The sequence below is a fragment of the Odocoileus virginianus genome, chromosome 5, assembly GCF_023699985.2.
Source record: "Odocoileus virginianus isolate 20LAN1187 ecotype Illinois chromosome 5, Ovbor_1.2, whole genome shotgun sequence".
Lineage (NCBI taxonomy): Eukaryota > Metazoa > Chordata > Mammalia > Artiodactyla > Cervidae > Odocoileus > Odocoileus virginianus.
Genome location: NC_069678.1, coordinates 6,858,846 through 6,886,590, shown reverse-complemented (window position 1 = coordinate 6,886,590; position 27,745 = coordinate 6,858,846). Strand labels below are relative to the sequence as shown.

General features: G+C 41.4%; 2 protein-coding genes across 5 annotated transcripts in view; one reads left to right on the top strand and one right to left on the bottom strand.

Annotated features, from left to right (window-relative positions):
* The window catches only part of LOC110141139 (myomegalin), a 64,819-nt gene that overhangs the window by 12,320 nt on the left and 24,754 nt on the right, over positions 1–27,745 (top strand). The window contains exon 1 of one of the 4 annotated variants that reach the window (XM_020899892.2): positions 24,442–24,762. The exons of 1 other annotated variant lie outside the window; for it this stretch is intronic. Coding sequence is in view for 1 of the 3 variants with exons in the window: in XM_020899891.2 (XP_020755550.2) it covers positions 25,017–25,049 (33 nt within the window). In the remaining 2 variants the exon portion in view is untranslated. 2 more of the 4 variants (XM_020899893.2, XM_020899891.2) reach the window with 2 other exon arrangements.
* On the bottom strand, positions 842–27,745 carry FCGR1A (Fc gamma receptor Ia). The gene is given in 8 exon segments (XM_070467268.1): positions 842–1,210; positions 1,212–1,410; positions 2,242–2,526; positions 3,631–3,882; positions 7,275–7,529; positions 8,297–8,317; positions 8,708–8,764; positions 27,577–27,745. Coding segments are annotated over 8 exon segments (1,296 nt in total). The 5' UTR covers positions 27,731–27,745; the 3' UTR covers positions 842–1,137.

Genomic DNA, 27,745 nt, shown 5'->3' with positions numbered 1-27,745 from the left:
AAAGCATGGGGAAGAAGGAAGTTCTTCCGGATATGTTAAAGATGATTTTCTTCATTACAATTTCCACCAGGTCTGTATCCATGTCTGCTCCCAACTTTCCATCCCCAGGGAGCCCTATTCCTGAAATTCCCTCCACCTAGTAAGGGTAGAATATCTGTCTCCTCTAAATGTGACTGTCACTTCCTGCTTCAATTCCCAATTCCTCAGGCTGGCGTCTTCTACAGACAGTCTCTCCAGAGAGGGCCTTTGGGCCTCTTTCCTATGGAACTAATTCCTGCAATTCTAATTTCTGTTTCCATGGTCCCTAAGACCAAATATGGGTAATCAGTAAGGCTCCTATGATGATCTATGACCATTTCTTTTAATACAACTGTTGGAGTTATATTTCTTTTGAGATGACAATTACTGTACTTTTTTTCTTAAGATGAAGGGGAGAAGGACATCTCATTGTCCACAGACTAAGGAAGCAGGGGGCTATGGTGCTCTTCCATCTGCTTCAAATCACAAGTCTCTGATCTCAGAGAGGTTGTGAGAAAACCTCAAAGGAAAGGGCAAAAGTGATACACCCATTTTTCATCATGAGTTACTTCCTTGTATCTCTTTGAGGTGTATGCAATACAGAAAAGTCATAAGGGACCACCCAGACCACCAAGAAGTATGAGCTCTCATTCTCAGTCACCCAGATTCATTTGTGGGTTATAGTTCTTCCTTTTTTTGTTTATACTATTCCCTCTTGTCTCCCTCATATCCTCCCCCTCTCTTTCTCTATCTTAATCTCTTACATATACACACACTTACTTTTCCACCCTGTCTCTGTAAATAAATTCTTGCTCATAAATAATAATTTTATAACAATAATTTATTATTTTAATAGGATAATCAGGTTAGACTTGACTTCCAAGTTTAAAAAAACTTCTAATTTAGAGTAAGTCTCACTTCAAATCACCCTTGTTACTAAGTTTTCAAGTTTATTTCCATTGAAGTCAACCTCATTTATTTGCTTTATTTAAGAGTTAGGAGCCATGGGAGTCACAGTTCTCATGTCTGTCAATGTTTGGATGTTTGTGCCCCGTGCTTACACAGAGAAGAAGGGAAGGGGTTTGGGCACCCACGGCATGACTGCCACGGTCCACCCTCTCAGGGCTTCTCCTGGTGTTTCCTTTCTTGCAGTTGTTCTTCTTGTTTCTGACGTTTCTGCTTTCTTTTAATTATCTATATTTTTGAAGGTAGGAGGTACCTTCTTCCCATGACCAGAGTCCAGAGAGTCCAAATAGATTTCTAAATTCCACATTTTCTTTCTTCGTAGTTCCTTATGTATTACAATACATAAAACACTGTCCACCAAAAACATTATCCCCACTGCCAGATAGAAAAGAAAATGAAACCAGACAGGGCTTGTTGACTGGAGGCCTATAAAAGAAAACGACAGAGGATAAATGCTATTTAGAAACCAGAGGGGTCTGGCTGAGTTATGTTTGGAAGAGAAGGTTGGCTGAGACCTGCTATGTCTGTGCCTGAGGGAGACACTGGGGGTTTGGGGGGCCGGAAGCAGCTGATGGTAGCTGGAGCTGGGCTCTATGGTCATCAGGGGGCATGCTCCTTGTAAGAGCCTAACTGCCAGGGCCTTGCCAGTGCACTTACTTCCTAGGTTCAGCAACAACTGCTATCTGTGCCATTTAAAGATTAGAATTTAGTTTGAAGATAAACATTTTTCCCCAAATAGTCTTTGTTCTGGAGCTCATAGTCCCTCTACCTCAGCCATACGTAGACACTTGGGTGGGTAGGTATTCATGTGCAATCCACAAAACCCCCGTCTCACCAATCTACCATGTGAGCTCTCTGAAGTAAAAACTGTACCCCAGTGTCTTTATATTCTTATATAAAGGATATATATATAAAATAGATAGGAAGAATTCAGTATATTTTTTATTAGATTATTGGTGAAAGAGGGAGGGAAGAAAGGAGGAAGAGAGACAGAAGAGGGATAGAGAGAAGGCAGGAGAAAATACAGAGAAAGGAAAAGAAGGGAGGAAATAAATGAAGGAAAGAGAAGAAAGAGAAAGGAAAGGAAATTTAAGGAAGTTTATGAGGAGAAAGTGAAGTTTTAAATCAAGAGTGCAAAGACCTGTTCATGGTTTTTTCCTGGGCGGGTTGTGAAAAAGGTGTCATGAAACCTCAGTCCCAGAGGAGGGAAGGGTGTGTCTCCTTATGTACCTGTCAGTTCCCCTCGTTCCTACTCACCAAGCACTGGAAGCTCAAGCTCAGGGCTGCGCTTGCTAAGATTCCCATCTTCTGTGGCAGCTTCACACCAGTATAGCCCAGGGTCTTCTTTTTTAGCAACGAATGTCTGGTATTCAGAGGATGTGGTCCTGCTCATTAGGGTCTTGTTTCCCACATAGAAGGAGAAGTAAAGCTGCAGACCAGGCTTCTGTGAGGGCAGCTTTGTTTCACAGCTCAGGTTGACCAGATACCCCTCTTGGTGAGGGGATGAGAAAGATGTTCTTAGCACTGGGGCTGGAAATAGCTCTGAAGAAAAAGTTGATAGGGATAGGGTGGCCTGCATCAGTGTCAAGGTTCTTTTTTTTTTGTTTTTTAACAGAAGATATACTCCCACCCCTTTTGGGAAACCTGCCCCTAAAGAATACATCTATAAGACAGTTTCCCCACTTCCAGCAGAGAGGTATTCTTAGGAGTTCCTCATAGACATACTTGCAGTTACCAGCTTGACCATATTCTTCTGGAGAGAATACCTCTACATAGTTTATGCTTCACTAAATAAGCCATGTCATTTATTGTATGACCCTCTGGTAATGTTTAACTGGGAGTGGACACTGACACCCCATCCTCCAGGAGTTCAGTGACTCATTACTTGTGTTTCTGGCTTAAAAGATAATCTGGCGGGGAATTCTCTGGAGATCCAGTGGTTAGGACTCAGTGCTTCCACTGCAGGGGGGCAGGGTTTGATCCTGGTCAGGGAAGTAAGATCCCTTAATTTGTGTGATGCAGTCAAAAAGAGAGAAAGAGATAATCTGGGACAATAATTTTTTTTCCATAGGAATGAACTATTTTTCAGACACACAGAAGTTGCTAGTGGTTATGAGTACTAAGATAAAGGCCATGAAAGAGTTATATCAAGAGCCACATGCAAACTGGGACAGAGGGAACTACTTAGTTAATTAGCAGATGTTCAGAGGGAAGTGGAACCAGAGAGGCCACGTGGTCCCTGGGAGATAGATGGAAAGTATAACCACATCCTAATGTCTTCCTCACTATGGAATTTTTATGGTTTCATTGAGTTATTTTCTAATAATCTTCCTACCTATCTTGAGTGCATCTCTGTTCCTTGCAACTAAAATAAAATGGGTGAAGTAGATTCTCACTATGGCATGGCCTTGACATTAGCTCCTGGAATTAGTGATGGGGCACTGTGGTATATTAGAAAGAGCAATGGACAGGGACCCAGAAGACCTCAGTTCTGCTCCCAGCCCAGCCACTGGTCATTGTGTGGCCTTCATAAGTCAGTTTACCTCTCTGGAGTTCAGTTTCTTCACTTGCAAATTGAAGTGATAATTTATGATCGTTCTTCTGGTTCTTATAACTAATAGCTCTATGACTATTTAGATATAGTACCTTTTATAGTGATCAATACTCCTGCTGATGTGTAGAGACGCCTTCTCTCGCCTGAGCAGTGATAGATGCCATTGTGACTCAGGTTGGTTTTCGGAATGGTGAATTCAGAATCCTGATGAGAAAACCTAAAGGGCTTGCCATCTTTGTAGAAAAGCATTTTGTACACCAGCATATTCTTCCATCCATGACACCTCAAGACCAGAGGATCCCCTTCTGTGAAGACTCTGCTAGAGACCTGGAGTAGTAGCCAATCTGGAAAATGTGGGCACAAAATGTGTGTATATGGTGGCAGAGGTACAAGAAAGCCAAAGCTGGACCCTGTGGGTTTATCTTTTTTCACTTTGTAACATTCCAACTTTAGAACTCTGTTGAATTTAAGGTCTGTCTCCTGTTCCTCAAATATCTTTAGCTTTTCTAGGAAGAAAAGTAATCTTTACGGACAGCCCCTTCTTACTTTTTCTTTCCAGATCTCAGAAGTTGGTTGGCACAAAAACAGCTTACTCTAAGTGGTAGGCAGTATTTTAAAATGCCCCCAGTGAGTCACATTCTTGCATGTGGCTGGAATCTATGACTTACTTCCAGCCAACAGAATATGGCAAAGGTTCTAAATTGCCACTCCTATGATGATGTTACATTATATGAGGTTGTCTTAGCTGACTGGACTACAGGAGACTCCTGCCAACCTTGAAGAAGTGAGCTGACATGTTGCGAGAGGGCCTGTGTGAGGGCCACAAAGAAGGGGTTCTTCAGGAAATGAGACTGGCCTCCAGCTGACAGCCAGGAAAGTGGTGGGGACCTCATCCTACAAACCACAAGGAGCTGAACCCTGCCAATGATCATGGGAGGTTAGAAGAGCTGCTGGGAGGAACATAGCCCAGTCAACTCCCTGACTGCAGCCTCAGCAGAGCACCAACCAAGCTGTGCCAAGACTCCTGACCCATGGAGAGATAATAACTGTATGTTGTTTTAGGCTGCTAAATTTATGGCAATTTGTTACACAGCAATAAAGAACTAATACATTCTGACTCCTGACTAATTTGTTAATGGTATCACACATACTAAGACAAACACAGAATGGCAAGCATATCTAAGTGTGTGCGTATATATACATATATATATGCTTCTAAATTGATAGGAATACTCACATATGTGCAAATCAGTGACATAGCTGGTAAAAACAAACTCCAAATCAAATGGGCCCTCTCTTTTGATGTACATCTCCATACCCCAAAAGGCCTACTTTATTTTATCCTCTTGGGGCAGTTGGCTTGGCTAAATGAGGATGAGGTTCTTAAAGGACGAAAGAGGAGAAGAGATAATAGTACTTTTCTTCCCTCCAGAACTTATCTAAGAATGGAAGGCAGGTATTCTGTGCAATATGGTGTATGGTTTTTACAGTCCAGGATGCTGCCCTAGTGTTTCTAATAGAATGAACATTCTTTCTTCCCTTATTTTCATTCCCAGCCAAAAGGTGCTCAAAGACTGCACTGCCCAAACACACAGAAACCTTTGCTTTCTGCATCCACACACACAATGGGAAACTTTAACATGCGTCCATCAGAAACTGCCAAAACTACTAGTAAAAATATAAATACTTGAATGATACAATTAATAGACTTGATTTCAGGATTTATAGAATGATGTACCTTAAAAAAAGAAAATTCACATCCTGTGCAAAGACACATGCAACAGTGATTAAAAAATGAGCACATACTAGGCCACAAAGCAATTTTCAACACACATCAAGGAACTGATACCAGATTTAACACAAATTTTGACCAAAATGCTACCTAATATATCCAGAATATACAAAGAATCACATGAATCAGACACAACTTAGCAACTAAAACAGCAGTAAAAGACATGTATAAAAATGTTGGACTGAGCAACTGAACACATACACATTATTAGAAGTCAGTGTTGAGGGTAGTGACAAGAAATTGGCAAGAGGGAATTTCTGTGATTCTGGAAATGTTCAGGCTATGATCAATAGGGTCACAAAGAGTTGGACATGACTGAAGCAAGGAGATCCAACCAGTCCATCCTAAAGGAGATCAGTCCTGGGTGTTCATTGGAAGGACTGATGATGAAGCTGAAACTCCAGTACATTGGCCACCTCATGCGAAGAGCTGACTCATTGGAAAAGACCCTGATGCTGGGAGGGACTGGGGGCAGGAGGAGAAGGGGACAACAGAGGATGAGATGGCTGGATGGCATCACTGACTCGATGGACATGAGTTTGAGTAAACTCCGGGAGTTGGTAATGGACAGGGAGGCCTGGCGTGCTGTGATTCATGGGGTCGCAAAGAGTCGGACACGACTGAGCGACTGAACTGAACTGAACTGAAGCGACTTAGCTTGCATGCACACATGATATACTTCAATAAAAGTTTTACATTAAAATATAATGTATATAATATATATAAAGTCACTCAGTCGTGTCTGACTCTTTGTGACCCCATGAACTATACAGTCCATGGAATTCTCCAGGCTAGAATACTGAAGTGGGTAGCCTTTTCCTTCTACAAGGGATCTTCCCAACCCAGGGATGGAACCCAGGTCTCCCACATTGCGGTCGGATTCTTTACCAAGTGAGATATCAGGGAAGCCCAAAATATAATGTAAAAAATATATAGTATACTGTAACAAATAACATAAAAGATATTTTTTCTCAATAGGTCATCAGTGCTTGAAGTTCAAGAGTCTGTGCAGAAGCAAAGAAAATGTCCCCTTCCCAGCCCTAGCTCATCTTTTGTTATTTGAACTATGAAATGTTTCTGCTCCTGCTTGAATTATACAAAAGCTCATGTTAAAACAGTTCTGTCAGCGTCCCTGACCTCTCTCGCATAGGAACTGAGTCTCAGAGTCTTAAGAGACACATAAGGAACACCTAGCATTTGCTCTGACATTCTCAACATTTCCTTGGCTTAATTCTCAAAGTCTCACAGTAATTTCATGTCCAGAATATTATATTACCAATATACTGTGAAATGTGCTCCAGACTATGTGTATAGAGATGTTTACTGCAGACATTGATTGTAAAGGCAAAGGAATGGAAACACAGTAGAAGTTTACTAATATAATGGTTTAGTTAATTATAAAAGTTGGAAGTAGATTTCTATTGATATAAACAGACTGCCAAAGTATTTTAAGTGATAAAAGTAAGGTGTAAGATAGTATATGGAGTATTCTATCAACCACTTTTAAAAACAAATGTATATATACTAACAGTTTCATTTTTGTGGAAGGTAACTGTAGGATTTGGGGTTTGGGTGGGAAGGAAATGTGATTGTTCATTTCCCTGAATTATTATTTACTATGTGTGCAGGTATAACTTTTTTCAACAGAAGTAAATAATTTTGAAAAATAAAATCTTAGTAGGGTATCTAGATTAAAACTTAGACCCTAAGAGCTGCCCTAGTTGAGGTGTTGTTGGGGTACAATTTAAGAACCCTAATGTTATATTTTGAGTATCTTGACTTTTACCTGGTAGACACATAGAGCTGAGACACATACTCAGATAAACTGGTGTACACACACACACACACACACACACACACACACACACACACGGCATCCAGGAAGGAGAAAACACAGTTGAAGACCTTGTGATTTCTGGCCCTCCTGTTCCATGCCATACTTACCACTGTGGATTTCTAGCTGCACAGTGTCACTTGGCACTGAGAGACCTGTCTGGCACTTGTATTCACCACTGTCATTGAATGTAGCTCCATTAATACTGTATCTGGGGGTCAGGGTCTTAATGGCTGTGCCGTTGAGAAACCACTGTGTGGAGGTGTCCCCAGGCAGATGGGGTCCCTCACACAGTAAGGTTACATTTTCTTCTCGGAATACACTGACCCATGGAGGCTTCAAGGTGATCACTGCCTTTGTGGGGTCTGCTTGGGGATTAAAAGAAAAGAAGAAGAAGATCAAGTGGAATAAAAGGGAAGTCTGAGCAACTGGCAAGATGTGGCTAGCACAATGGAAAAAAATATCCAGTATCAATACTCAGATTGAAAAATAAGCAAGTAGAAAACTATAAAAGCTAACCATGAAGAGTATCCAGATCCTGCAGCAGAAAGTTCTATTCATATTATTAAATCTGCATCTGGCTATTGGAGATCTGGGGTTCCTGAGAAATAATTGACTAATTTAGGTCTCGTTGGTAAGCATGAAGCATGGTTTTAAACTAGGGCAAACTGACTGGAGCTGATTTTCCTGTCTTCTGTAGTGTTCTATCACTGAAGGTTAACCTCAGGCTTTAATTAACATCTGTGTTGGGAATCTAGGTTCAAACTCTACACTTTGAAACCTTCAGTACCTGTTCGGTTCTCTCTGAGGAGAACAAAAAATAGTTTTTGTCTAAAGGGGAATGGTGTGGGGGTATTGGAAAACACAGCAGAGCTACATCTATGCTTTTGCAATTTTGGTCCTTTCTTGTTATTATATACATTTTTTTTAGGCATTTAATCAAGAGATCAGGGTGCATTCAGAAGATTTTACAGAGCAACCCTAAAAACCAGGATTTAGTCACAATCATACTCTGAATATAGGGAATTTTACATCGTTTATAAATCTTTCTCCTTTCTGTCCTCTCCCTCTGCTCTCTTCTTTAGAACAGTGGGACCCATTCTGTGACAGGAAAGGATGTTGAGTTACTCACCCACTTGCTCAGCAACTGGAGCTGTAAGAGACAAAGAGCAGAGACATCAGTTGATCAGTGGGAGATGGCAAGGAAGGGGGAATTGAGGAGACAGAATTAACGTGGACTCTGAGGGACCAATTTAAAGAGTTTCTCTTTACCCACTTTTCCAAAATCGGGTACTGGTGATAATGAACAGCCTACAGATGGTTATTGGTGCAGCTTTATTTTGACACTCTGCTTCCAGGCTTATTGTTACCTCAGAGTTTCCCTCCCCAGTTTTTTTATACAATAGACACAAGTAAACCATGGAAGCACAGAAACAGTTGTTTCCATACTCATGAGTTCTAGCCTAGGATACCAAAGGAAGACAAAAAGTCCTGAGTCCCCACAGCCAGAGCCTTCTAGTTACCCCCTTTAAACCCAACTTACCCCCAAGGATCAGAGCTATCATGAACCACATCTCCAGTCTGACAGGAGCAGTGAAATCTGTAACACACAAGACATTGAAGAGTTTCTGTTTGGGGTTCTGGAGTCAAGATTAGAAAACAGGAAGGAAACTGCTTTTCATCATGTTCCTTTTCTGGGAAGTGCATCCCTAATTCTTGAAGCATGATCTCATTTTCATACTTCTAGGCTCATTTCCCCCACTTTGACACTCTGGATTTTGGGTCTATGGAATTTACAGAATCCAAGGGAAGGGCTAAAGTTTTGACATTCTCTTCTGGTTATATTCTCCCTCCACCAATTCGGTTTCTTGGGGCTAGACTGTGGCAAATCTCCATTTAAAAAAAAATGGTTCAAAGCCTGGCTAATGCCTTCAAAATCTGATCATTTGAATCTATATCAGTATCCATGAAGCATGTGAAGAGTTACTCATCTGTGCAAACCAGCCTCTGTACCCCTGGAAAAACATGCAGGATTACTATCCTATTTTGGTTTTTAAAAAAGCCATCCCCTAAAAGACAATATGAATTTGGGATATTTATCTTGGCTGAATCCAAGGAAGTTCAATGTTTAATGTGAGTACTATAAAGAAGAAAAATAACTCATATATATGGGTGGAAATATCCCTCAGATGGAGCTTCAGAGTCCAGATGGGAAGCCCTTATGCCACCAAAGTGAGCTGGTTCCTGAGTCAGAGTTGCAAAGATACAAAGAAATTTTTAGGTATTCTGTTATGAGAGAAAGTAAACTAAACAGAAACAAGGATGAATTCAACGAGTACAAAGAGAGACTTGGGTAGCAATCTTACTGACAGACAATTTAAAATGATGACAAATAATGCTGTAGATTAAATTACTGGCTCCAATTTCTTATCGCTCCCCGAATCTACTCCATCTCTACAGCTTCATGAGAGGCTTGGGGTATTTCTCTGACCCTTGGCTTTGGCTCATCCATGTGATTTTCAGTGACCAATGAAATGTGGGTGGAAACAGACTTGTGTTCATTCTGAACCTAGGCCTTAGGAAGCATCACATATTGTCTCTCATCCTCTTATACTTCTGTGATTGGCATGATAAGAACATATTCTGGCTAACTAGCTCTGTTGTGAGGTGGAGCTATCCTAGCCCTGAAGGAGAGATGCTTCATCTGCCCTTCAAACTTCTAGTGAGAAATAAATGCTTACTGTTTTATGCCACTGAGATTTTGAAATTATTATGGAGCTATAGCTGACTGATAGAATGAAAATCAAGAAAGAAAGGTCTAGGAATAACTCAAGATGTTCTGGGAGAGATGGGAGAAGCCTCAGCTCACTCCAATTTACTCTCAAAGTCTGTATTCCAAACTATTATACTATTTTGTCTCCAAAGTCTTCCATTGTGTAGCTGTACCATACTTTATTTTACTAATGTCTCTTCATGAAGGTTATTTCTAATGTTTTACTGTTATGACCAGGACTGCAATGAATAATCTTATCTTTAAATAGTCAACTTGCTATTTCCAAAGGTGCATTCCTAGAATCAGCATTGCTCTGCCAAAGAAAATGTACCTTCCCCCCTTTCTCCAACTTTGGAAAGATTGTTAGGTTGTCTTGTTATCATCATCATTTCATTTAACTGTAGAGTGCTTATATGCCAGGAAAACATGCTCGATATGTATTTTATCATTTAATCCTCACTCTAAACTATGAGTAGACACACTGTTCTCTCCATTTTATAAACAAAATTAGCCAGAGAGTAATTTGGTAACTTGACCAAGGTTATAAAAAGTAGAGGCAGGATTCAAAACCAGGCAGTTTGATTTCCTCTACATTCTCATCAGTAGATTATGACAGTACCTTCTTCATCCCTTACAATTCCTGCTTTCTAGCAAAACAGCTGCTGCTTTGAAAAATGAGTGAATGTGTTTCACTGACCAGGAAAATATGGGGGAATAAGTATTGTTACAGAAGAGGAATGAAAGAGATCCATAACCTGGAAGGATGAAATACTTTTTTTCTAGTAAGCATCTATAATTTCCAAAATTTGAGGATGTAAGTTTGAATTCATGTAAAAAAAGGGCAATCATTTTAACTAAGGCAGACAGTAGTCTCTAATATTTAATGATCAATATATGTCATGTTGCTCACAAGAGGCATTAGAAGAATTTACATCTGTAAAAAAATTCTTAGGAGCAGTTTAAGTAAGAGGATGACAAATGCTAACTCAGGGAGGATTGAGGTGGTTCTTAGTTACAACCATATTCTTCCCCTTTACACTCAATCCACTAGATCTCACTTCTAGATCCAAGCCTTAGTTCAACCATAGAGACATCACTGCCCCAAGCATGGCCCAGCCTTCAGTTCCGTCTCTACAGTTTCAAGAACTATGAACTATGAAACCAAATGAAATAGATAAGATTAGAGGTCTAGGAGTTCAAGGACTTCCTGGGATTACATCATTCTCCCTGTTTTGGTTAGGAATATGTTATCCTAGCTCAAATAGATGGCAGTTTGTTCAGTTCAGAAAACTCTCATGGGGAAAGGCCATTTCCAGCATCAGATTTGTGGCACTCTCCTTCTTCCCTAAGGTAAGTGAGTTTAAGGATGCTTTTTCCTTCATACATACTAAAAGAAAAAAATTATTTCCCCTACTCAGGACACTTCTGATACCAGACATATGAATTCCGCCCCCCACCGCTGCAGCGAGCAATTCTGATACTAACTACTCAAAGTATAGACCCCACATGGTCAGGGCTCAGTCCCACAAGACTGCCCCCGACTTCACCTGTGCTTCTGACTGACCAGCTATGAAATAAGAGTTCCCACAACCTCCTCTTCACGTTTGTAAAAATTATTGATGATTATCAAGTTGAAAAGAATGAAAGAAAAAGGATACTTTTATACTGTGTCAATGGATGTAAATTGGAAAAGTTTCAAATACATATATACATGTGTATAAAGCAGTGTGTAAGCAAATTTGAACTTTTTTCATTAGGTTAATCTATTATGTTGAGCCATATGAAACTGCCAATATTGAAAGATTTTGACTTAAAAGTGGACTTAATGACAAATCAAAAGAAACTATTCACATTGAAACACAAAAAAGAAAAAAGAGTGAAATGTTTTCAAATTTTCAAGAGCACCTGGGTCAGAAAAGAATTGAACCGGACCAAAATTTATTTTTCATTTTGGTAGCTCCATCTACTGGTTAGATGAGGCAAGAACTTCCCTCCTATGTAGGACATAAGGGGTAGGTGGCATAACTTCAACTCCTCTATCAATTTTGCTACCTCCTAAGACAATACTCTTCCTTTCCTGGTTCCCAATCCATATACTTCACTGTAATTTAAGGGAGTATTTTATTGTGTTTGATGTCTTCAAAGACTACTTTTCACCTAAAAATTGAGAATGTGGTCCTAAGCCATACTTTCTAGATATTTTGAAGCAGGAAATGAGATAACCATCCAAATAGGAAATGATAGTAATAACCATTTGCAGATGCAATGTTAAATAATGCATGACTTACTAAACAGGCTTTATGATAGGTAGAAATGCCAGAGATTAGGTTTCTTGGGTCCTAAGATAGCCTTTTAGAAACTAACCCTTGAAATATTAGAGATATTGGAGTTATCATAGAGACTATAAAGCAATGATGTCTATATTGTTCATGAAACAAGTGAAAAATCTGAAAGACTAACTCAAAAAACTACATGCATTCCCATGTTCACTGCAGCATTATTTATAATAGCTAGGATGTGGAAACTATAACTGTCCATCAACAAATTAATGGGTAAAGAAAATTCATACACACATACACAGAGGAATATTATTCAGCCATTAAAAGATATGAAATCTTGCTATTTGCAACAACATGGATGGACCTTGTGGACATTATGCTAAGTGAAATAAGTCTGATAGAGAAAGACAAATACCATGTGATCTCATTTCTATGTATTGGGTTGGCCAAAAAGTTTGTTTGGGTTTTTACATAAAATCTTAAAAGAAAAAAAGGGGGGCTTATAGTTACAGAGAACAGATTGGTTGTTACCAGAGGTGGGTAGTGAGGGGTGAACAGAATGGGTGAAGGAGGTCAAAAGGCACAGACTTCCAATTATAAAACATGTCATAGGGATATAATGTATAGTATGGCAACTATGAGGCTTCCCTCATATCTCAGTTGGTAAAGAACCCACCTGCAATGCAGGAGACCCCAGTTCAATTCCTGGGTTGGGAAGATCCACTGGAGAAGGGACAGGCTACCCACTCCAGTATTCTTGGGCTGCCCTTGCGGCTCAGCTGGTAAAGAATCCACCTGCAATGCAGGAGATGTGGGTTCTGGAAGATCCCCTGGAGAAGGGAAAGGCTACCCACTCCAGTCTTCTGGCTTGGAGAATTCTGGCCTGGCTTGCAAAGAGTTGGACACGACTGAGCAACTTTCACTTTCATGGCAACTATAGTTAATTGTATTGTATTGCATATTTGAAAGTCGCTAAGAGAGTAAATCTTAGAAGCTCTCATCACAAGAAAAAAATTATGTGATTAATGTTAACTAGACATTGCAGTGATCATAATGCAACATATGCAAATATTGAGTCATTATATTGGACACCTGAAACCAATATAATGTTGTATGTCTATTATACCTCAATAAAAATTTGTCTTCATTGAAAATTTGGAAGAATTTTGCTCATTTAGGGAGTTTTCTTGGTAGTGGTAGTGGTTTAGTTGCTAAGTCGTGTCCGACTCTTGTGACCCTTTGGACTGTAGCTCCCTAGGCTCCTCTGTCCATGGACTTTCCCAGGCAAAAATACTGGAGCGGGTTGCCATTTCTTTCTCCAGGGGATCTTCCAGACCCAGAGATTGAACCTGTGTCTCCTGCATGATAGGCAGATTCTTTACTGCTGAGCCACCAGGAAAGCTGTTGTTCAGTGGCTCAGTCATGTCCGAATCTTTGAGACCCCATGGACTGCAGCACGCCAGGCTTCCCTGTCCTTCACCATCTCCCAGAGCTTGCTCAAACTCATGTCCATTGAGTTGGTGATGCCATCCGACCATCTTTGTCCTCTGTTGTCCCCTTCTCCTCCTGCCTTCAATCTTTCCCAGTATCTAATTTTTCTAATGACTTGCTCTTTGCATCAGGTGGCCAAAGTACTGGAGCTTCAGCTTCAGAATCAGTCCTTCTTAGCTAGTTCTTAGCTGCAACTAAACATTCAGAATCCTAAGACTTTCATAGGCCACACATAGCATCAGTCTACTCAGAAAGATAAAAGATAAGAACTACAGCTTCCTTGCAAGCCAACCTCAGGCATCATTCTTCTGTGGGAATAGCCCTTGCAGCAGTCAGCACTGTCACCCAAAATATATTATCTTGGTTCTCTGCCCCTCACTTTCTACTCCAGGACAGCTGGAGTGAGGTGTAAAGCAACAAGATACAGTGGAGCCATGCTGGCTTTTAAACTTCATGTCCCAGGAACCAATATCTGTTGCAAAAACCTCACAGAGTAAGCACATAGGGTAGGGAGGTCCCTGGAGAACGAAAACCAGGCATAGCTTTCTTGACATAAAAGAAGCCATTTTTGGCCTAAGCCATTTTGTGATCTAAGCCTGGCCACAGTGTCAGGGGAGACTGTAGGGGAAAAAAAAAACATCCAGAATGACACTGTCCCTGGCATGCAGATGAATGGATGGATGGTGGTGCCAAACTCTTTGCCTGCTCTTGCCCAGCTTACAGCTGCTCTTTTGTCTCTGCCTACCATAGTGAATCAAATAGGTCATTTATGTGGCTTCTCTGATGCCAACTGCCTTACTTATCACTGGGCCAACAGCAGAAGGTATTTGGACCAGAATAGTCTTAAAGAATACACCTGCAATGCAGGAGATGCGAGTTCGATCCCTGGGTTGGGAAGATCCCCTAGAGAAGGAATGGCAACCCACTCCATTATTCTTGCCTGGAAAATTCCATATACAGAGGAGCCCCGAGGGTTACAGTCCAAAGGGTTGCAAAGAGTCAGACACGACTGAGTGCAGGACACAGCAACACAACAGTCTTCCACCACTCCACTGAACTTCAAACATTATCCCTTCTTCCTTCTTTTTTTTTTTAAGCCCTTCTTCCTTCTTAATTGTGTCTTTTCAGAACACTAAGACTGATGGTGCCCATTTTCCCGTCCTGTGTTTCCTGTACATGTAGTAAAGAAGCAGAGGCCTTTCTCTCTCTTGCACTTTCAGCCTTCTGAGCTGGCAGATTTAGACAGATTAGAGAAAAGGTGGACATGTTCTCTGTTTTGGCAGATGAACTATCCACATTATCACTTGATGTAGACTCATCTGTGAGGAGTGGCCATGTGGTAAATCAGGGAGTTTTGCCATTAATTGAGTGGTTGGCAATGAAAGCTGATTGGGTTTGAACTGGCTTTAGCACTTTCTAGAGCTTCTCCCACACTTCAGTTTCTCTCTCATTCTAAACAGCTTTTGTTCTGTATTTGTTCTACTCACCTAATTAGCCAGAAGTCCTGAATACTCCTCTGTTATCTGTAATTGTCTGATAGACTGTTAGAAAAGGTAAATAATTAGCATTCAAAATGAATAACTGACTCCTCAGATAGTAGGTTCCAAAAATTAATGTACAATTGTAACCATTTGAGATGTTGTGGTGACCTGTATGAAAGTCCCTCAGTCGTGTCCGACTCTTTGTGACTCCATGGACTGTAGCCTGCCAGGCTCCTCTGTCCACGGAATTTTCCAGGCCAGAATACTGTAGTGGGTACCTGTTTCCTTCTCCAGGGGATCTTCCCAACCCAGGAACTGAACACAGGTCTCCCACATTGCAGGCAGATTCTTTACCAACTGAGCCATGACCTGTGCAGTGACCTGTTGAGAGAAATGTCTTTATTGACCAGACTCCTCATCTTTCTGGTCCAATGTAATATGTATGATGTTCAAGAAAAGTTTATGCAATGGCAACCTAAAGGATAGGATGAGACCTCCTCTATATTCCTGAAATCTCTTAGGGGTACATTTACATGCATCATGACAAGAGAAAATCAGAATATTATAGGCATGACAAGGGATAGAAGTCTTCTGATCTTCTTCCAAAGCTAGCTTCCAAAAAGAGAATACACAGTAAAAGTATTCTTCATATTCTAGGCCACTCATTTGGTAGTAGGTGATGTCATGGTGTCAGAGGTGATACACAGGAGTTTGGCAAGGATTTTAGCTCTAAATGTTACATGTCCCAGCAACACACAATAATTAATTTCCTGCCTTGGAAGATGCACCCCATAGGAGCAGTTGTGTAACTCACACCAGACACTAATCTTTCCATGATGATACCCCTATCCCAGTCCCAGGGCACAGTGTTCAGTCATTTCTTTCCCAAAACACTGCCCATTTATTCTTTCCCTCCCTTTCCTCAACCAACTGTGTTACCCCTGCCTGTTGGATCTTTGCATAGATGAGAATTGCCTTTGCAATAAAGACTTAATAGAGGTAGTAAATGAAGCCACTGTGGTGGAAAAAAAAGAAAAATTGTTTTGGCCTGCAATCAAACCTGGGTCACTCATGTGGGAGATAAGATTCTTCCTACTGAAGCACTAGTCTTCCTAGTTTAAGGTGTTCTTCTATAGGTCGTAACACATCCAATACTTCATGAGACTCATTCTCCCACAACCCCAGCAGGCCCTGGGACTTCATCTACCAGGATTCTTCAAAGAAATGGAGCCACCTGTCCACCCCTGGGATCAGTGATCACACAGATTCCAACATATTAAGCAGCCTACTGTTTCTGGAGCTTTGTCTGAGATGGAAAAGAACTGTATGTGGGACCCAGCTCCCCCAAAGGATAAAAATTCTCTCCTGGGGAACCTAAAATTACCCCTGTAGGAAGACCTTTGTGCTCCTAGGACAACCTCTGAATCTTGACCACTGAGAATTCATGTTAAGACGAAGTTTCAGAATGTTTCCTCCAGAGGACTTCTTACAGGGGCCTTTTGGTGGCCTTTACTCCTGTTGCGAGGAAACTGACTCAGTGAAATCGAAAAACCAGAAGGTCAGGTGTACCAGCACAGTGACTCATTTTTACCCTTGCTTCCTAATTTCCAAGCCCTGTCAGAGATGTGTGCTTCTCCAGTATGTAAATATTTCAAAGTCAACATAAGCCCAGAACCCACTATCTCCAGAGGCTGATGTATTGCAGTTCTTTTCCCAGCACCGCCCACAGTCTCCAGGGCCCTAATGATCAAGGGAGGAGGGACTACTGTTGCTTGCTACTGTCTTGGTTGATGTGGAATGTCCAGATTTATGCCATGGAATGGTCAATCAGAACGCAGTGTGGCAAAGGGATTGAATAGACTAGCTGTAGGGAGGGCATTTTTTGATCTGCTTACACTAATGGAGGTAAGAGGTGATAGAGAAAGGGTATAGTAATGAAGCAGAAGTGAGTCTGTAGAGAATCCAATAAATTTAAGCACTGTTTGTTAATTATACTAGAAATAAACTTCTGTGCTGGGGGGATGAGAGAGTTTATCCAAAAAGGATAGCAAGATCTAGCATGGGCAACAAGCTGGATGGTGGTGAGGGTAAATGTACCGGGCAGGGATGGGAAGAGGTCTGGGCATTGTTTTAGTGATCAGTTGAAACACAGGACATATGTAACGTGCTGTACCTGGGTCTGACCATAGTGTTGAGGCAGAGGGTGGTGTGTGATGCTGATAGGGAACTCGCTGGTGTGTTGAGTTTTAACATATGTGACTCTGAGACACATATGAGGCATCGACTTGTGAATTAGGAGTTGTGAGTTGGAAGTGTAGGATTGTAGTTTAGAAAGAGATGTGGGAACAAATGTAGATCTAGTTGATGTAGGTGGTAATTGAAAACATGTCGGCCAGAGCATATGTGTGTCTTGGGTGTTGGGCAGAGGGCACCCAAAGCTCTTCAAGGTCAAGGTAATGATTGTTTTCCTTGTTTATGACTCAGCTTGGAACTAGCTTGGCTTCTCAGCAGAAGCATGATTACAGGTCACAGCTCCTGTCTTTCAAAAAGTCCTAAATCCTGACATGTGAGGAGCTCCCCAGGTTACTTTTGTCAGTTTAATTTCCCCAGGGACAACTGAAGAAAGAAAGCTCTACACTATTTGAACTTCACTAAAAGATCACAATGCTAATATTTTAATGATCAATATTTCTTTTAAATAGTCTACTCTTGGGATTTCCCTGGTGGTCCAGAGGTTAAAACTCCATGCTTCCAGTGCAGGGGGTGTGGGTTAGACTTCTGATCAGGGAACTAAGACCCAACATGCCAGCTGGTATGGCCAAAAATAAATAAATAATTTTAAAAATTAAATAAAAATAAAATCATCTACTCCTCATACAACTAATAAATCAAAGCCTGTTAATTTCAGAAAAGACTCTTGAGAGTTCTCTGGACTGCAGGGAGATCAAACCAGTCAATCCTAAAGGAAATCAACCCTGAATATTCTTTGGAAGGACTGATGCTGAAGCTGAAGCTCCAATACTTTGGCCACCTGATGCAAAGAGCTGACTCATTCGAAAAGATCCTGATGCTGGGAAAGATTGAGGGCAAGAGGAAAGGTGGGGCAACAGAAGATGAGATGGTTGGATGGCATCACTGACTCATTGGACACGAGTTTGAGCAAACTCAGGGAGATAATGAAGGACAGAGAAGTCCATGGGGTTGCAAAGAATCAGACATGACTGAACGACTGAACAACAACCTCAGAAAGCAGATACATACTAGTATTATAATGATCATAACACTGACCATTACTCTTTCAGGAAAAAAATTTTTTAAAAACCTCAGAAGACCAACTCCAAAATTTATCTCTTCACTATTTCTATCTTGATTCTGTCTTTTCCCCCTCTTTCTTCTAATTTTAATTCTGATTCTGATTTCTTTCCTGGATTAGAATTATATCCTACCTAACCTACAAGATAGAAAACTTACAGAGACGGGACTGTGTAAGCTATAAAACTGCTTAGCTGCAACATGAAATTGGTTCATTCCCTCTTGTCATCCAAAGGGCAAAGGAGAAGCCCCAGCAAGATGGTAGGCAGGGCGAAATCACCTTTAGAATCAAACCCCATACCCGCCAGAGACTCTCAGAGGGCTCAAACATACCTTGTGCGCACCAGGACCCAGAGACCCAATAGAGACTGAGACAGACCTGTGTTTGGGTGTCTCCTGAGGAGGTATGGGTCAGCAGTGGACAGCTGCAGGGACAGGGGCTCTGGGTGCAGTAGACTGGGGTATGGCATAAGCCCTCTTGGAGGAGGTCGCCATTAACCCACCACAGAGCCTCCAGAACTTACACAGGACTGGGGAAGCAGACTCTGGGAGGGCACAAAAAGAACCTTGTGCGCACCAGAACCCTGGAGAAAGGAGCAGTGACCCCACAAGAGACTGACCCAAACTTGCCCGTGAGTGTCCAGGAGTCTCTAATGGAGGCGTGGGATAGTGGTGGCCTGCTGCAGGGCTGGGGGCACTGAATGTAGTAGTGCATCCATGGGACTTTTTTTTAAATTTTTTTTTATTTATTTTTTTTTTTTAGGCTAATTACTTTACATCATTACAGTAGTTTTTGTTATACATTGATATGAATTAGCCATGGATTTACATGTATTCCCCATCCCAGTCCCCCCTCCCACCTCCCTCTCCACCCAATCCCTCTGGGTCTTCCCAGTGCACCAGGACAGAGCACTTGTCTCATGTACCCAACCTGAGCTGGTGATCCGTTTCACCCTAGATAATATACATGTTTCAATGCTGTTCTCCTGAAACATCCCACCCTCGCCTTCTCCCAGAGTCCACAAGTCTGTTCCATACATCTGAGTCTCTTTTTCTGTTTTGCATATAGGGTTATCGTTACCATCTTTCTAAAGTCCCTATATATGTGTTAGTATACTGTAATGGTCTTTATCTTTCTGGCTTACTTCGCTCTGTATAATGGGCTCCAGTTTCATCCATCTCATTAGAACTGATTCAAATGAATTCTTTTTAATGGCTGAGTAATATTCCATGGTATATATGTACCACAGCTTCCTCATCCATTCGTCTGCTGATGGGCATCTGGGTTGCTTCCATGTCCTGGCTATTATAAACAGTGCTGCGATGAACATTGGGGTGCATGTGGCTCTTTCAGATCTGGTTTCCTTGGTGTGTATGCCCAGAAGTGGGATTGCTGGGTCATATGGCAGTTCTATTTCCAGCTTTTTAAGAAATCTCCACACTGTTTTCCATAGTGGCTGTACTAATTTGCATTCCCACCAACAGTGTAAGAGGGTTCCCTTTTCTCCACACCCTCTCCAGCATTTATTGCTTGTAGACTTTTGGATAGCAGCCATCCTGACTGGCGTATAGTGGTACCTCATTGTGGTTTTGATTTGCATTTCTCTGATAATGAGTGATGTTGAGCATCTTTTCATGTGTTTGTTAGCCATCTGTATGTCTTCCTTGGAGAAATGTCTGTTGAGTTCTTTGGCCCATTTTTTGATTGGGTCATTTATTTTTCTGGAGTTGAGCTGGAGGAGTTGCTTGTATATTTTTGAGATTAATCCTTTGTCTGTTGCTTCATTTGCTATTATTTTCTCCCAATCTGAGGGCTGTCTTTTCACCTTGCTTATAGTTTCCTTTGTTGTGCAAAAGCTTTTAAGTTTCATTAGGTCCCATTTGTTTATTTTTGCTTTTGTTTCTAATATTCTGGGATGTGGGTCATAGAGGATCCTGCTGTGATTTATGTCGGAGAGTGTTTTGCCTATGTTCTCCTCTAGGAGTTTGATAGTTTCTGGTCTTACATTTAGATCTTTAATCCATTTTGAGTTTATTTTTGTGTATGGTGTTAGAAAGTGTTCTAGTTTCATTCTTTTACAGGTGGTTGACCAGTTTTCCCAGCACCACTTGTTAAAGAGGTTATCTTTTTTCCATTGTATATCCTTGCCTCCTTTGTCGAAGATAAGGTGACCATAGGTTCGTGGACTTATCTCTGGGCTTTCTATTCTGTTCCATTGATCTATATTTCTGTCTTTGTGCCAGTACCATACTGTCTTGATGACTGTGGCTTTGTAGTAGAGTCTGAAGTCAGGCAGATCCATGGGACCTTTTGAAGGAGGTCGCTATTATCTTCATTACCTCCACCACAGTTTGGCCTCAGGTCAAATAACTGGGAGGGAACACAGCCCCACCCTTCAACAGAAAATTGAATTAAAGATTTACTGAGCATAGCCCTGGCCATCAGAACAAGACCCATTTTCCCCCTCAGTCAGTCTCTCCCATCAAGAGGCTTCCATAAGCCTCTTATCTTTCTCCAACAGAGGGCAGATAGACTGAAAACCACAATCACAGAAAACTAACCAATCTGATCACATGGACCACAGCCTTGTCTAACTCAATGAAACTATGAGCCATGCCACGTAGGGCCACCCAAGATGGACAGGTCATGGTTGAGAGTTCTGACAAAACATGGTCCATTGGAGAAGGGAATGGCAAACCACTTCAATATTCTTGCCTTGAGAACCTCATGAACAGTATGAAAAGGCAAAAAGATAGGACACTGAAAGATGAACTCCTCAGGTCAGTAGATGCCCAATATGCTACTGGAGATCAGTGGATCTAACTCCAGAAAGAATGAAGAGATAGAACCAAAGCAAAAACAACACCCAGTTATGGATGTGACTGGTGATGGAAGTAAAGTCCGATGCTGTAAAGAGCAATATTGCATAGGAACCTGGAATGTTAGGTCCATGATTCAAGGAAAATTGGAACTGGTCAAACAGGAGATGACAAGAGTGAACATCGACATTTTAGGAATCAGCGAACTAACATGGACTGGAATGGGTGAATTTAACTCAGATGACCATTATATCTACTATTGTGGGCAGGAATCCCTTAGAAGAAATGGAGTAGCCATCATAGTCAACAAGAGAGTCCAAAATGCAGTTCTTGGATGCAATCTCAAAAACAACAAAATGCTCTCTGTTTGTTTCCAAAGCAAACCATTCAATATCACAGTAATCCAAGTCTATGCTCTGACCAATAATGGTGAAGAAGCTGAAGTTGAATGATTCTGTGAAGACCTACAAGACCTTCTAGAACTAACACCCAAAAAAGATGTCCTTTTCCTTATAGGGGAGTGGAATGCAAAAGTAGGAAGTCAAGAAATACCTGGAGTAATGGGCAAATTTGGCTTTGGAGTACAGAATGAAGCAGGGCAAAGGCTAACAGAATCTTGCCAAGAGAATGCACTGGTCATAGTAAACACCCTCTTCCAACAACACAAGAGAAGACTCTACACATGGACATCACCAGATGGTCAACACCAAAATCAGACTGACTACATTCTTTTCAGCCAAAGATGGAGAAGCTCTACAGTCAACAAAAACAAGACCGGGAGCTGACTGTGGCTCAGATCATGAACTCCTTACTGCCAAATTCAGACTTAAATTGAAGAAACTAGGGAAAACCACTAGACCATTCAGGTATGACCTAAATCAAACCCCTTATGACTATACAGTGGAAGTGGGAAATAGATTCAATGGATTAGATCCAACAGACAGAGTGCCTGAAGAACTATGGATGGAGATTCATGACATTGTACAGGAGGCAGTGATCAAGACCATCCCCAAGAAAAAGAAATGCAAAAAGGCAAAATGGTTGTCTGAGGAGCCTTACAAACAGATATGAAAAGAAAAGAATCAAAAGGCAAAGGAGACAAGGAAAGATATACCTATTTGAATGCAGAGTTCCAAAGAATAGCAAGGAGAGATGAGAAAGCCTTCCTCGGTGATCAGTGCAAGGAAATAGAGAAAAACAATAGAATGGGAAAGACTAGAGATCTCTTCAAGAAAATTAGAGATACCAAGGAAACATTTCATGCAAAGATAAGCACAATAAAGGACAGAAGCAGTATGGACCTAACAGAAGCAGAAGATATTAAGAAGAGGTGGCAAGAATACACAGAACTATACAAAAAAGATCTTCACGACCCAGATAATCACATTGGTGTGATCACTCACCTAGAGCCAGACATCCTGGAATGAGAAGTCAAGTGGTCCTTAGGAAGCATCACTACAAACAAAGCTAGTGGAGGTGATGGAATTGCAGTTGAGCTATTTCAAATCCTGAGAGATGATGCTGTGAAAGTGCTGCACTCAATACGCCAGCAAATTTGGAAAACTCAGCAGTGGGCACAGGACTGGAAAAGGTCAGTTTTCATTCCAATCCCAAAGAAAGGCAATGCCCAAGAAAGTTCAAACTACTGCAAAGCTGCACTCATCTCACACACTAGTAAAGTAATGCTCAAAATTCTCCAAGCCAGGCTTCAACAGTATGTGAACCGTGAACTTCCAGACGTTCAAGCTGGATTTAGAAAAGGCAGAGGAACCAGAGGTCAAATTGCCAACATCCATTGGATCATCTCAAAAGCAGGAGAGTTCCAGAAAAACATCTACTTCTGCTTTATTGACTATGCCAAAGCCTTTGACTATGTGGATCACAACAAACTGTGGAAAATTCTTCAAGAGATGGGAGCACCAGACCACCTGACCTGCCTCCTGAGAAACCTGGATGCAGGTCAAGCAGCAACAGTTTGAATGGGACATGGAACAAGAGACTGGTTCCAAATCAGGAAAGGAATAGGTCAAGGCTGTATATTGTCACCATGCTTATTTAACTTATATGCAGAGTACATCATGGGAAATACTGGGCTGGAAGCACAATGAAGCACAAACTGGAATCAAGCTTGCTGGGAGAAATATCAATAACCTCAGATATGCAGATTACACTAACCTTATAGCAGAAAGCGAAGAACTAAAGAGCCTCTTGATGAAAGTGAAAGAGAGTGAAAAAGTTGGCTTAAAACTCAACATTCAGAAAACTAAGATTATGGCATCTGGTCCCATCACTTCATGGCAAATAGATGGGGAAACAGTGGAAACAGTGACAGATTTTATTTTGGGAGACTCCAAAATCACTACAGATGGTGACTGCAACCATGAAATTAAAAGACGCTTGCTCCTTGAAAGAAACGCTATGACAAACCTAGACAGCATATTAAAAAGCAGAGACATTACTTTGCCAACAAAGGTCCGTCTAGTCAAAGCTATGGTTTTTCCGGTGGTCATGTATGGATGTGAGAGTTGGACCATAAAGAAGGCTGAGTGCTGAAGAATTGATGCTTTTGAACTGTGGTGTTGGAGAAGACTCTTGAGAGTCCCTTGGACTGCAAGGAGATCCAACCAGTCCATCCTAAAGGAGATCAGTCCTGGGTGTTCATTGGAAGGACTGATGCTGAAGCTGAAACTCCAATACTTTGGCCACCTGATAAGAAGAGCTGACCCATTTGAAAAGACCCTGATGCTGGGAAAGATTGAAGGCAGGAGGAGAAGGGGACAACAGAGGATGAGATGGTTGGATGGCGTCACTGACTCAATGGACATGAGTTTGAGCAAGCTCCGGGAGTTGACGATGGACAGGGAGGCCTGGCGTGCTATGATTCATGGGGTTGCAAAGAGTCGGATACGACTGAACTGAACTTAACTGAAGCTTTTCTGGCTCCGCGGGTCAAGATCTGCCTCTTCCAGGCCCGTCCTCGACGGCCCCGCTGCCTCAGCGCAGCCACTCCTTCAGGATCTGGAGCCCCACACCTCGCGCGGGGCTGGCTGAGAAGCTTCTGGCACCGTGGAGTCAAATTGCCTGGAGCTTTCGAGGCGCAGGTGCGCGCGTGCGCACGCGGCGACTTTGTGGTTCTCCAGCGTCCCTGCCCGCCTCGTTCTGACCTCGCGGTCAGTAACGTCCGGGCAGGAAGAGACCGGTAGGAGAAGGGTGGCCTCTCCTTTAACGTCCTGTCCAGTCAGGATCCAAAAACGATCTTGAGACGGACGGAGGGGTGGAAATACGTTAAGGGAAGAGAAATCCTCGGTGATTTCCTCATCTAAAAGCACACTGAAGATGAAGCCGGCGTCTGCAGGGACCAGGTTCTCCCGGCGCCGGTGAAGGTGGGTGGAGTCCTCGTCAGCAGCTGGAGCCAAAGCAGGCAGCCTGGGCCCAGCCACCAGTGAGTAAGCAGCGCCCCCACTTCCTCCCGGAATGGGCAGCACTTGAACTTCTCATAGCACTTGAACTTCTCCCCCTTGGCTTTGGATGAATTCCAAGGATGCAACAGAAACGTCTACTTTTAAAGTTCACTTACTTGGGGCAAGAGTACTTTATAATCTCTTAGCAAAGGAAACGGTTTATGGCGGGTTTTGATAGATTCCAGGTGCGCGGGATCTACGAAAAACAATACACTGGGGAAAGCAACAACTGTTAATGACACACACCCAGAAACAACGCTTCAGCCAGGTAGGTTTGTCCGTTAGGTTGGGCCTACTTTAAATGCACTCTTAGTGGAACCTAAGAAAAATCTAGGATGTCCACAATTAATATTTTAATTTTAGTAGTTTTAAATGGAGATACACATTCCAGAAGTTATGTAACAAACACTTGAGGCCCCTCTTGATGCCAATTTTACAAAAACGAAAAGGAAAGATGATATATAATTGACAAGGCCTAATAAAATGACTTTTAATATTATTTTTTCCATCAGTATTTTTTCCCCTTTGGATAGGTAGCATCTAACTCCTCATTCAATGAAATCTGTCAACCAAAGCAAGAACCTAATACCAGCTTTCTAGTTCCAGCTTACTCTTCCCTAAGACTTTCCTCAGCATCTTCCCATCATCTTTTCTATACCATAAAAGTAAATTCTACTTCAGCCTTTAATTTGCAACCCCAAACTCAACAATCAGCCTAGTAAGTTATGGTAGAAGCCCTCCAAGGGACTCTCCCTACAAAGAATAGAAAATATCAGGGGCTTCCCTGGTGGCTCAGTGGTAAAGAATCCACCTGCCAATGCAGAACACTGGTTCAATCCCTGATTTGGGAAGATCCCACATGCTGGGGAGCAGCTAAGCTTGTGCACCACCACTATCGGGCCTGTGCTCTAGAGCCCACGAGCCACAACTACTGAAGCCGGCCGACCTACAGCTCATGCTCTGCAACAAGAGAAGCCACCACAGTGAGAAGCCCGTGCACCTCCACTGGAGAGTAGCCCCCATTCACAACTAGAGAAAAACCCTCACAGCCACAAAGACCCAGCACAGCCAAAAATAAAGAAAATTGCATAGCAAACATTCTATTCCTGTTCATAAGGAAAACAAACTTTTTTTTCCCAAGAAAAACCTAGATTCATTGTTGAATGTTACAGATAATTTTGTCTCTCAGTCAACTTTGGAGGTAGTTAGAGATTTTTCTTTGGAGGCTGCAATAGAGGATTGTTGGCTAATAGGTCAGCTATAATATGTGAAGGCATGTATCCTGCAATTAAGTGAGAGAAATTAAGTGACAGTATACCTTGATTTGCATGGTGGCTGCTTCAGTATACACATTTCAAAATATCTTGAGCTGTGTGAAAAAGTCAAACCTGGAAGACTAAGATTTACTACCAAACTGTTTTTTACTGCAAACAAGATAGTATGGCAGAGGCAAAACAATAAGCCACATACATGTATAGATAAATGTAACTAAACTGAGATACCTAAAACAAACCCACCTCATATGGGCAAATTATTTTTTTAAGGACACTAGAGCAATTCAATGGGAAAAGGAATATCAGTTCAATAAATAGTGCTGAAACAACTGGATATCTATGTAGTGAAAAAGCCTGCAATACTTACTTGGCAATATACACAAAAACTATTTTGAGTTGGACCATAGATCAAACCATACAAACTAAAACTGTAACATGCTATAAGAAAATACATGAGACTATCCTGTGACCTGATAGTAAGCAAAGGTTTTCTCAATATGACACAGAAAGAAATAGGTAAAAAATACAATGATAACAACTTTGCTGTATTATGGATAACTATAAAATACAGCAAAAACAACTTTTTTAACAACATTAAAAAGTGATCTCATGAAATATACCATAAGTAAGTAGAAAGGCAAGTTACAATGGAGAAAAAGTTACAAAAGATATCTGACAAAGACTGTCTCCAGAATATATAGTGAACTCCTACAATTCAGTACTAAAAACTGAAACACCCGTTTTTAAAACAGGCAAAAGCTTAAATACACTTCAGAGAGAGGAAGATACAGTAATGGCCAGTAAGCACATAAAAAAAGTGTTCACTATCATAGATATTAAAACTACATTGAGATACCTCTCCACTCAGTAGCATGGCTAAACTTACAAAGTCTGAAAGTAACAAATCTTGGTGAAGATGTGGACAAGACCAGAATTCTCATCTGGGGATGTAAATGTTATAATCACTTTGATTTGACAATTACTTATACATTTAAACATAAATTTACATAAATATCCTTCTGTTCCCATGTTTTGCTGGAAGTTTTATTTTCATTTCAGATTCAAAGGATTCCTTAATAAGAAAAAACACTTGTTACATACAAATAATCAATTTCAATATTTGGAAGAGGATTATTTAACTTAATTTCAACATGCAGTCATTAAAAGAGAAATAGAAACAACAGAGAAGAGTAATAGCACATACATCACCAAATTGGGCCGACCAACATCCAGACTTAAACAGTGTGCTGGGAAGTCCCGAGTAACAGCAATCTGGAGTCCCAATTAGGAAAAGGGCAGTGCATCCACTCCCCAAATGAGACTTCAAATTGCCGTTTCCAGGGCTCCCACTTATGATCCCAGGCCACAAACTGATGTTATCAGTTTACATGGAAAATTGCAGCTCTGGTTTTACTATAACATTTTTACAATGCTGTTTGTGTCACCTCATGAGTCATAGGATTTCGTTAAACCCCAAGCAAGTGGCCAGACCTCCAAGGGCTCAAGAATTCCAAGACTCACCCCCTTTTTTCTCTGAAGTACCACTTGATTTGCTTTGCTTGCAGACAGGCACAGAATCCAGGCAGGTTAGAAGCAAATTCAGAGGCCTGCTCTCCTGCTTTGAAGCCTGAACAAGACTTCCTCTAATTTCCCTAACATCGCAAAAACAGTTCATTTAGATATTCTTCCA